Raw genomic sequence first — 12,081 nt, forward strand, 5'->3', positions numbered from 1 at the left:
GTGGATGTAGCTCCTTTAGTCGTTTCATCTAGAAAGAAAGAACAGATAAACTCTGATCCAGTTTTCAAGGTTAGAGTCTGAAAGAGAGAACATAGAGTTAGTCACAGTAGAAGCTCAGTCAGTAGCCATGTCTAGGAGAGAGAAAGGGTTAAACACTGAAAGACAGGGCTATGTGGATCATCTGTAGAAGGTGAGCATTAAGTTGTTGCCAGCAGAAGCTCGGACAATTCCCCTCTCCAGAAAGGTGTCACAGGTAGACACAGAGTCAGGCCAGGTGTAGCTTCTAGGAAGAGAAAAAAGAGAACAAAGTTAAAAGCTGAAATAACAGCAAATAATGCAAAATTGGAGAGTAGTATGAGAATGTAGAAGAGAGGGTGAAAGTGGTCATTATGTCCTCCAGCAGCCTAAGCCTATAGCAGCATAACTACAGAGATAACTCAGGATAAACTAAGCCAGTCTAACTATAAGCTTTATCAAAAAGGAAAGTTTTAAGCCTAGCCTTAAAAGTAGACAGTTTGTCCATCTAGAGCTCACTGATGGTCATTGTTCTACTAAAAACCACCAGGATTGGGATACCTCTCTCTGTCAGACTGATTATAACCATTGGAAAAGAGAAGGGGTCATACAGGTAGCAGAAATGGAGGGTGTGTTTGGACCTCAACCATAATTGAGCCGGTTTAAGCTAAACCTGAGTCCCCAAAATAGTTTTTATTTGGATCATAACCAGTGAAATTATCCGGAGCAAACATCTTATCTTGTTCAACTAACATCATTAGAAATATTCATTTCCTGATGTTATCCAGCTGTTGTCCTACGGTTGTTCCTGATGGTCCAGATCTCTGAATCCAACTGGGAATTTTCTGTTTTCCAGAGCTGCTGGGCTCCACCAGGAGGCTGAACATCAACTACCAGGACTCAGACGGGTGAGTGAAGGAGTCGACATGAAGAGACCAGAATCAGAGTTCGTGTCTCATTCATGTCGTTAATTACATTTCTAATCATTTCTTTAAAGATGATTTTTTTTCATGGTTTTCATGAATTTATTTATTTCATATTTCTGAGTATTTTTGAATCGGAGCTTTTTTATTGCGCACAGTTTGTTTCCCTCTAGATGTATTTATTTTGTCTTGTTCCTAAATTCATCATCCTGCTGGTTAAAATTCAGAAAATGAAATAAAAATGTATTCTGATTTCTAAACTAAATGTTAATTATAATAACTATTACTATTCAGAAATCAGTTGATAATAATTCTCTTAAAATGATCCTATAATGGGTTTAATGTTTATTTTAAAACAGTTTTATCTGTTCTGCTGCTTAGTTTGGGTTTTTTTTTCGGTTCAGAAGGTTTAGATTATCCCGGTTCTCGGAATGTTTTAGATTCAGTTTAATTATCCGGACCCAGAAGTTTTATTAAGTTGGATCTTTCATTCCTCCCAAACATCTTCATCCTATCTCCGTCCTGAGTTACGTCTCAGCTCTGCTTTCGTTGCCTCAGATCTGCAGCTTCGTAAAGATGGTTCTGGTGGTTAGAGGCACCTCAGCAGTGATGGGTTCATGGATCAGCAGTGGAGCCTTTCAGCTTCACGTCAGAGGAACAAAACAGTCTGAGAGGCAGTCCTAGGTCCTCAGACTCCATCAAGGGTCAAGCTCCTTTGTTGGTCCTTCAGAGGGCTGAGAGGTTAGGCTTGTGAGGTCAGGGGGCAGGACTCAGACCATCAAGATGTGTGTGCTTACAAAGAAGACAGACATCTCAATGCTGCACTGATGGGTTTACTGGATGAGACAGATGGGGATCAACACTGAGAGGACTAACCGGAGAGATGAAGATCTAAAAAGTTTAGCTGAACAGTTCAGCTTTAGAAAAGTGACTGAAAGGAGTCACGCAGAGCAGGAAGAAGCTTCAATGAGATTTGGTGGTGATAAAACATCTAAACCCATTGGTACACCAATAAATCATCTGACTAAGAGTCTGTGTGACCAGAAGGTGCGTTGTGGCTTCAGGGGTTCCCACTGATCTCTCAGCTGTTGGAGATCAGGCACAGATCTATGGTTAAAGATCAGATTCAAGAGGAATGTAGAGGCATTCCAAAGCAAACCAGATCTTTATCCTCGTGCTGATCTGTCGTGGTGATGGTGGGCCTTTTTCCAGTCTTCGTATTTTTTGTGGTCCTGCAGAAGGCTTCTGACCTTGTCCTGCATGTGTTCTGGTGGGAGTACTGCAGAGATCTCTGGTTTTGGGTTGGGGCATCAGCGTCTCATCTCTGCCTTTTTTGCAGATGATGTTGGTGTCTTCAAACCATGCCCTGTAGCAGTGTCTCATCCGGTTCCTAGTGTCTGTCTTAAACAGAGCAGTTCAGGCATCTTGGTGTTCCTGAGAGATGGCAGGATGAGGCTGGAGATGGATAGATGGATCAGAGCTTCATCTGTGGCAATATGGGCATAGCTCTGGTCTGTGGAGGTTAGGGGTGTCACGATATGCACATCTCACGATGCGATATTATCACGATATGAACCTCACGATACGATATTTATTATGGGGAGAGTCATAATAACAAGAATGACAAAATAAAAAGCTTTGACCATTCATTGGTACAACCTTTATTGTCGTATTGGAGGTTTCTATTCAAAACCTTTACTGGAGTGCAAAAGTTCAAGTAACAACTCAACATATATTTATAAAGAGAAGGCAACCGAGGCACTATATTAACCTATGAGTAAATAAACTTTACCCAGGCATTTAAAAAACAGCCTAAATAAAATTACCTAGGCACAAAACTGCCTAGTCACTATACAATAAATAAATGGCATCAGTTTTGGTCTCGCTGTATAAAGCAGGAAAACGCTTTGACTAAAATGTGATCGTGATGCCATTTTATATTTAAGCTCCAGCTTAGACATTAACCTTTTGATCCTTTTGAACGCATCCTGTTATGTCTTAAGCCTTGACGCAGTTGTGAGGCAGCGCTGTTGTAAATGCTTCATGCAGAGTTTTTTGACCCGACTGGAATTTCTTAACACTTTCTTGACACTTCCCGGGTGTTGAGTTGTCAAGTGACTTCTCATGTTCCTCGTTATTCCCGATGTGTGCTGCACTGTACTCTGGCACTGTTTACATATTGTCTGTTTGTCCGTCACCTTTTCTTCTTTCTCGTTTCTTGACACGACGAAGCCAAAATGCTTCCATACCTCAGATTTAAAAGCCGCTGGGGCATTCACCATGTACCTATATTGTGATACCCCTAGTGGAAGTTGATCCTAAACATGATGCTCAAGATGTACTGGTCCATTCTGTCTGTCACCTATGGTCCTGAGATATGGATCAGGACCGAAAGAACCAGATCCTGGATCCAAGCAGCTGCAATGAGCTTCCTCACCTGCCTCAGCATGACCAACATCTCCTTTTAATCTGCCTCTTCAGGCACACTGCACTCACTTCAGTTCTCACGGTAACCAGTAGATGTCAGTGCAGAGAAAGAACTGACTGTACTAGTCGGAGATGAAGAATATAGAGGAGTTGTGTTCTTCAGACACAACTTTAACCACACAGTTTGACCTTAAAGATGTTTATGAATCAATAAATATTCCTTTAGTGGTTGTGTTCAACCATCCATAAGTCTGTAAGACCCAACGTTCTTCCTGTTGCTGAGCACTGCTCTCACCGTCCAACGAAAGCTACAAAGTGAGGATGTGCACAAAGGACCAACCTGCCATGTTCTGCACCACCGTTTCTGTGGTGAGACACTGGAAACAGCAGGCAGAAGTTCTTACTCAGAGGAGCTCCATCATCCAGGAGGAGCTAAGAGTGGAGCTGCTGCTCCTCCAGCCAGAGATGGCAACTCGAATTCGAGACTCGGACTTGAGTCACACTTAAGTCGCAAAAACAAAAGCCTTCTAACTCGACTTGAACTTGTGCCCTAGAGACTTGAGGCTTGACTTGGACTTTTGGTCTGAGACTCGAGTCTTAGAACCAGTTTTCATCTCCTGAAATGAAGAGTGAAAGGAAGCCAGTCTGTGAGCTCCTTTAGTCGTTCATCTAGAAAGAAAGAACAGATAAACTCTGAAAGAGAGAACATAGAGTTAGTCACAGTAGAAGCTCAGTCAATCGCCATGTCTAGGAGAGAGAAAGGGTTAAACACTGAAAGACAGGGTCATGTGGATCATCTGTAGAAGGTGAGCATTAAGTTGTTGCCAGCAGAAGCTTGGATGATGCCCCTCTCCAGAAAGGTGTCACAGGTAGACACAGAGTCAGGCCAGGTGTAGCTTCTAGGAAGAGAAAAGAGAGAGAACATAAAGTTAAAAGCTGAAATAACAGCAAATAATGCAAAATTGGAGAGTAGTATGAGAATGTAGCAGAGAGAATGAAAGTGGTCATTATGTCCTCCAGCAGCCTAAGCCTATAGCAGCATAACTACACAGATAGTTCAGGATAAACTAAGCCAGTCTAACTATAAGCTTTATCAAAAAGGAAAGTTTTAAGCCTAGCCTTAAAAGTAGACAGGGTGTCTGCCTCACGGACTAAAACTGGGAGCTGGTTCCACAGGAGAGGAACCAGCTAAACTTGATCCATTTTCAAAATAATAGAAATTAGCCTTCAGCAGATGTTTTGCCTGCTGATTTAAATGTTAAAAATATTTAAAGATAACTGTTAATAAATAGTAAAAGATTTAAAGAGAATTATTCAGTTTTTATGTAATAATTGAGCCCAGAAGACAAAGAGTTCAGGTTCAGATCTCTGACCTACAACCATGCAGAGGTAGATGTGACCCAGATGTTGGGGATTTGAGGAGAAAATGTTGATTTCAGTTGTTACAGACTTAACCTGGACTTGGGGGAAGAAATGACTTGTGAATATGTCTGCTAAAGTTTGGTGAAAGGAAAAACGCTGGAGCAGCTGGCCAAAGTAAAGAAACACCAACTTCAGCTGGCAAAGTGATTCTAGACATCATTTTGGAAGCTAAAACGTTCATTTAGTCAGCTTGATCGCTGTACAACATGCTGGTCATGCTGGGATGAAGATGTCAGATCTGACAGGATAATGAATAGTTCCAGGTGTAACCATCTTACCATGAGAGGAGGAGGAGGCTGTGGACAGCTCACACAGCACAGTTCTCCAAGAAAACATTCGACACTGCTTGATGTTTGCTGTGTGGAGGAAAAATCAGCGTTTAGTGGCTCCATCACACAGAGCCTCCACAGGTTCTCCCAGGCTTCTTTCACCATGAAGCATTTAGTCTCAGACGGCTGATAATCGCTCCGTTCTTCACGTTTCTGAACATCTCAGGTTAGATTTTGAATGAATAAAGTGAGTATTATATTTTTAGAGTATGAGATGAATGGAAATGTTGTATGGAAACTTTATTTAAGTTGCTGTTAGTTTTTCTCCATCACTGCTGCAGATGTTCTTCTCATATCCTGATCTTGAGATCCTGATTATTGAGATGAAGGATCCAGTTTCTTCCTCCTAAGCGTCCGTCAGACTTTGATTCAGGATTTTGACGTCCTGCAGGGCCGTGTCTCTGAATGCTGAGCTCGCCGTGTGTTTGTGGTGGTTTCATATACATGTTGCTGTTAGCTTTCCTGGAGGCCACAGCTACTTTCTAACTCTGAGCAAACACAGCAGATCTGCAGAAGAAGAGCGCAGCTGGAGGGGATCTCAAATGGAACAGGAAGGCATTCTGTTTTCTGCTCTGATCCTGGAGGTTCAGGCCTGCTGCACCTTTCAGTGAGGCCCCTCCCCCTCCAGGTTTACCTGCAGGAGTTGAGGAGGGCGTGGCTTCAGGAACAAATCAGAGCTGTGGGGGGTGTTGGTGTTTGTGCCAGCTGGGTGTCCACCATGGAGACTGTTTGTCTTTCCTGATGTTGCTGTGTGAGAGAAACAAACACTGGAGGAATAATGGGAGGTCATGAGACAAATTACTGTTTGAGTCTATGTGACGTCTCCTGCGGCCGGCTGGCTCCATGTTTGGACTGGTTTCTATGGAGCACCGAGCTGGAATGGTGCTGGAAGATCTGGCCTGTTGTCCAGGGAGGAAAGACCAAAGTTCAAGCGCAGCAGGATAGATCCTGGTGATTCAAAGCTCCACATCCAGTTCTCATTTCTTTATAATATCCTTCCTGGGATCCACTCTCCTGTTATCAGCTAAAATTTGGATCAACAGTTCTCCAGGTTTTCTGAAGAACTTTCAGAGTTTTTATTGGACTCTGGTTGCTTTTTCAGTCCAGAATTTAGTCATGGTTCTCTCGGCTGCTGCAACAGGCCGATTCCCTCAGAGAACATGAATAGAAATGTGTTTATTTCATTTAAACTGTCGATGAGTTTGGACAGTTTGATGGTGAAAACCCAGTTTGCTGGCACCGAGTGATGAATGGAAGCTTGTGATTGTTTTCAGCAGCATCCATCACCACTTGGATCCACTCTACGGATGGTGTGGGTAAACGTGACCCAATGAGCATCTGTCAACATCTCCTGATGTTACGTAGCACCCTGTTGGCTTTCAGTGTAGATGCTGGTTTTATCTCAGAGACGCTCCACAGATCCATGTAGCATAGTTAAACATGTGAGCACGCTGCAGGTAGAGATGATCCGTCCTGTTACCTTCTGAACAAACATGAAGTAGGCTGCGGAGAAGGTTGACCTGGAGCCACCAGGAACAATTAGTGCTACTTGTTCTCTGCTCTAAGCTGCACCTGACTAGCATCTATGTTATCCAGTAAATATTCATTCAGTCTGATTATTCACCTGTGAGTCATTCTCAGCCCATTCTTACTGGATCTGTGGGGTCTAGGAGCAGGTTGGTAAAGCCCCTCCCCCATGATGTTTGTTTACATCAGATAACAAGGAGATGAAACATGATCAGTTAAAATGAGAATAAAATGTAAAACTGAACAGCACAGAAATTACATTTCTATCATTAATAACTACTAAACACTGATCAGATCACACATAATGACCACAAACATTCCAATCTGGGTTCCCCTGGCTGCTCAGTCAGCTGCTCTTCCTGTTGTAGTGGTTCCTTTATGTACCGCTGTGCCCCCCCCCCCCCCCCCCCCCCATGTGTGCTAACATCCTCCTCTTCACCCCTGGCTTGTCTGCTTGTCTGAATTAATCCAAAGTAGTACTCCCTCCTGCTATCTTCATCACAGGAAGTCAGCTTGTTGCCATGTCTACCCCTGAAATGTCTTCCCCTCCCTACGCTGCCCCCCACTGGCAACCTCTGGGAAGTGTTTGGTTGTTTCTGTATCTGGTCATTATTGCTGTTTTATTACAAAACCAGTGCAGAAACTAGTGTTAAAATTAGATTCTGAAGTCAAAAGTACACAAAGCATTGAACTTTTACCTCTATTTAATTAATAATTATAATTATAGGGAAAGCTTTTATCGCTCAGACATAAAACACCATCAGACTTTAGATCAGGAGCTTCACTGAAAGCAGGAAGCAGGGTTCAGTTCTGGGTTTTAGCAGCTCAGTCAGTCTGACCGCTGTCAGGAGTCTTCCTGCTGCTCAGCCGGACTCTGCTCCTGCACTCTCTCTCAGAAACGGGTCAAACTTGCAGCACAATCAGACCTGAGATCAGTTCTTCTCTCAGGCTCGGCCCATCTGCAGAGACTCTGTGCGGTCCAGCTGTAAATGTTCCATGATTCAGCCCATCTCTTTGCTGTTGTGATCAACACTGATGTCACAAAGAAATCCTCCAATCAGAAATCGGAGCAAACAAAACCGAACCAGAGCCAGGTGGGTCACAAACACGTTCTTTGAAAACATCATCTTCTCGGATTCAGCAGATTTTTCCCTTCAGAGTCTCCCACAGAGATCTACTGTGGCTTCATGGCGTTTCCAGCAGAACATATGTGGAGTAAGTGACGAAACACCTCAGGTTTCTCCTAGAAGGAGACACCATCAATCTGTCATTAGAATCTCGCTTATTAACATCAGGGTTTGATTTATTTTTTGACGGTAGTTCTTGTTTTTGTTGGCAAAAGCAAGAAAAGCAAAAGAAAAGGTCTTCCTGGAACGTTTATCCCCACTGAATGTGACAGATGGATTAGGATTGGTTCTGATTCGGTTGGCCATGATTTCTGGATGGGTTGTCTGATCCTGAGTTGCTGGACCCAGGTCTCCTCTCAGCACTGAATGCTACCAGGAGAGGAGTTATCTTTAGGGGTTGAGCAGCCAATCAGAGATAGACTTGTTGTCACATTAAACAGCCAATAAGAACAATCGATATTTTTTCTGAAAACGTCCTTTTAAAAAGAGACTCTAAGAATATCAACATAAATGATGAGCCTAAAACAGCAGAATAAGATCATCTGTTTGTTTTTGGCATAATGCTGAGGGTCATATGCTCCTCATGGTTTGGAGATCTCAGGACGCTGCCTGCGTGGAACCAGAGGTTAGAAGGGGAGGACATTTTAAAGAGTCTTGAAGAAAAGCAGTTAAAGTGGGTAGAAGGTCCAATCGGAGGTGTTTGTGTGAACCAAGAACATCATTCCCTTTAAAAGATAAACTTCTCCTGCAGCCGGTCTGCAGTCAGAGGAAGATTTTGAGCTCTGTGATTGGTCGAGGCTGGTGCATGAACACTATCAGTAGGAATGTTGTGTGTGACTCTCTGTCTGAGTGCTGCATTGAAAGCATTCCAGTCTGCACAGATGCCACCATCAGGGGCGTCAGGGTCTCCTCCTCCTCCTCCTCTTCCTCGATGACAAGCAGCAATGAGAGCTGAGCTTCTTTCAGCTCCATTAAACTGGTCCTAGTGGGACCAGTCAGGGTGACATTAAGGGGAACTCCATGAGCTGCATATCTGGGGTGGGATGCATGAGCCAGGAGGCAGTGGAGAGGTTTCATAATCCTGCTTTGTAGGTTTATTAGTTATTATTTTATATGTGAAATTAACAAACATCAAGTCTGGGAGTGGAAGAAGAGAAGATGAAGCAACATATTGGTTAGTTTTGACACGATGCCGTTCACATACTGCCGACATATACAGTCACATTCAACAAATTAGAATATAATTAAATGCTCATTTACTCATAAGTGAAAAATTATAAGGATTAATTCAACCCAGACTGATGTTTTCAAGCCTTTATTTCTGTTAATTATGATTTTCTGCTTCCAGCCAATGAGAACACAGCGTTTAGGGTTAGGTTTAGGTTTTATTTAATTTCCCTTTGGGATTAATAAAGTATTTTTGAATTGAATTGAATTGAATTGAATTAATATCAGACCAATAAAACATTTTAATGTGGGCTTAATGAAAAGTATGTTTAATACCTGCTTAAAGGTGATTTTTTTCTACAGGTTCTTTTAATCTGACAAACGGGCCTCAGCAGAACCAGATTCTAATTTACTGAACCTGACTGGAGGACTGTTCTTTGTCAGTTTAAACCCAGATTCATCCACGGCCGTCAGACAGACAGGAGTCTTTTCTCTTACTCTATTTTCATAATATTGATCAAATATTTGAGAGAAAATTCCCTTTTTACAAACAGTTTCCGGTTCTCTGCTAGTCGGGTCGGTCCTACACAAATGTTCTGTGTTTCATTCATTTTTATCTGCAGTAGCTGAAGACCTTCAGAAAGCCTGAAGAACTCCTCCTCAAGAGGAAATATCAATTTCAGTGTTGATGTGACGCTTTGGGCTGAACCTGAAGTTCTGGTTCCAAGGATTTGGCCCGTCTCCGCTCTCCATCCATTACTGCTGTTGTTGCTCTCGGCGCTTTCTGGACCGGAGCTGCACATGAATGCCATTGCTGGCATTACACAACAGAGCACTAAAACCATCTCCCTGCCTTTATCCAGCTCTTTGTTGCTTCTGTTTTAATTGGTACCGTGTAGCCTGGAGGTCCATTTCCTCTCAGTCCGACCCACTTACCTGTGGGGGAGGTCGGAGACATGTGGATGGGAGTTTTCTCAGTCATATTATAGCACAAAGGGTCCAGCTAAGGACACGCTGGTCTGTTCCATCCCATCCAGCTCCTCGGCTCTTCAACCTTAGCGTGAACATTCCTACCTGAGTTACAGTAAATACAGCTCCTCATGTGCTCTGCTGAGATCTTTCAGGAACAGACACAAAGTCTTTTCCTGTTACCTCCACACTGGACCTCAGATCTCTAGGACACAACAGATGGAACCAAGATATATAAAAATAGCTTCCTGTGTTCGGGATCATGGTTCTGTGGATGACCCAGTTTGGACCAAGCTTCAGCTGGAGGACAGATGGATTTACATTGACTCTACAATACTTTGAGGAGATCATGGTCTACTCGATGACTTCGAGGTGCCCAGGTCCTGTAACTGCAGAACAAGCCCACATTATCACCCCTCCACCGCCGTGTTTGCTGGGTTTGGTTTTCTCCAACATGGAGCTGTGTGTTATGGTCAAACCTCACTGCAGGAATTTGATGTTCCTTCTGGTCTTGGAAGACCTTGGGATCTTCAAGGGCAAACTGGGGACATGGATTTCTGGGGATGCCTGATGTCCCCTGACCTCAGGTCAGTAGAAGACAATGGATGCATAAGGAGACCTACCCAGATGTCTAACCATACAGTTTGGTCAGAGCATCTCCACAGCTGCTACTCCTTGAGATGTTCCCAGTCTGCAGGGCTTAGAACCTTCCTAAAGTTATAAGGGAAAGCAGACATATGGACACAGGTTTAAGCAAAACCAAGGTTCATGTGAAGGATCCAACAGAAGAGCAGCTGGAGCAGGAGCTGTTTCTGATAGAAAGGTGCCAGATGACAGAGCTTTCCACTTTGTTGTAGCTCATGGTGTCCATGCTGACCTTCTCCACCCAAAGCTCCTACAGTGATCATGTAATCAACAGAACAAGATCACAGGACCTTCAAATGGATGGTCTGGTCTGTGTGCGTCACCAGGGTGCATCATGGGGAGAACATGAGCTGGCAGCAGCCGTGATGTTTGGATGATGTTCTACTAGAAGACCCTTGTTTCTATCATTTACGTAGGTGTTAAATTGACTTGTAGGTTCTTCCTAGTCTTCAGGGGTTCTTGTTAGAGTTGCTCCAATCTTCATACTGTCTCTTTAAGGATCAATGTGGAGCACAGGAACATCTTGAAGGACAGCATGTTCCCAGCTTCCTGATGTTTCCCACCGTTTGGTTGTTGTCTGAACTTGAAACGGACTCATCTGATGGAATTTAAATCTGGTTAGATGGTGAAAAGGGAACCTGCAGGCCCCAGTGACTCATTTATGAACACATCCTGCGAGTCCTGATCAGTTTCCTGGCAGCTCTGAGGTGTGCTCCTGTCTGAAACACCTGCCAGGACTTCCTTCCAGCTCCGCCTGAACCAGACAGGAGCAGCGTTATCTCTTGTTCTTCCTGTGGGTGGCGCTCACACTGCAGTCTCGGTGTTGTGTCTCTGCATGCAGCCGCTCGCCGGCAGTGAGCAGCAGGGCTCTGATGCCTCTCTCCAACACGAAGCGTGTGACCCATGTGGAGCAGCCGCCGCTCAGACTGCAGCATCAGGAGATCATGATGAAAGACTGCATGAAGGCCATGAATAATGTCTGAGAGCAGAGTGTGCAGCACTGATTCATGTTGCACCTTCTGAATAATGACTGGCTTCAGGTTTAGTCCTTATCTTCTGCTGCTGGACATGTAGAAGCAAGGTCCAATTCCTGACAAATTATTATTCCTGCTTCATCTTTCACACCTTGTGATGCAACAACAATTAGAGGAGTTTCCTTGGTGAGATCCTGGTCGTATCCTCACCTACAGTGATGTCAGCCTGAAACCCAACGCGCTGTCCCTTTTAAAAAGGCGTCCAATCTGTTGATACCGAACCCAGAAGAGGTGGAGATGTTCAGGTATAATCCACCACAGGTAATCTAGAAGAAAGGCTCGTTGATTTCTGGGTCCGTTAGAAACTGCAGAACTGATGAGGATCATTAAAGGAAGCAGATGGAGAAGGGATTTAGCAATGATGTTATTCCAGGATGAAGGTCTGAGGAAGGATGAGCAGTTAACTTAGAACATTAGAAGAACTTGGAGACATTTTATCTCCAGCCTCAGCTGATGGAGGCAGAAACCGGGCCCACCATCATCAGTGTAGGATTAT

The 12,081-nt window shown here is 43.7% G+C and overlaps 1 protein-coding gene across 8 annotated transcripts in view; it reads left to right on the forward strand.

Moving 5' to 3' along the window:
* LOC124862596 (caskin-2-like) overlaps positions 1 to 12,081 on the forward strand; it is a 58,653-nt gene that overhangs the window by 18,541 nt on the left and 28,031 nt on the right. For all 8 annotated transcript variants that reach the window (XR_007036956.1, XR_007036955.1, XR_007036957.1 and 5 more), the window contains exon 2: positions 872 to 923. Coding sequence is in view for 5 of the 8 variants with exons in the window: in XM_047356594.1 (XP_047212550.1) it covers positions 872 to 923 (52 nt within the window). In the remaining 3 variants the exon portion in view is untranslated. The remainder of the gene's footprint in view (positions 1 to 871; positions 924 to 12,081) is intronic.

The sequence above is a fragment of the Girardinichthys multiradiatus genome, chromosome X (assembly GCF_021462225.1).
Source record: "Girardinichthys multiradiatus isolate DD_20200921_A chromosome X, DD_fGirMul_XY1, whole genome shotgun sequence".
NCBI lineage: Eukaryota > Metazoa > Chordata > Actinopteri > Cyprinodontiformes > Goodeidae > Girardinichthys > Girardinichthys multiradiatus.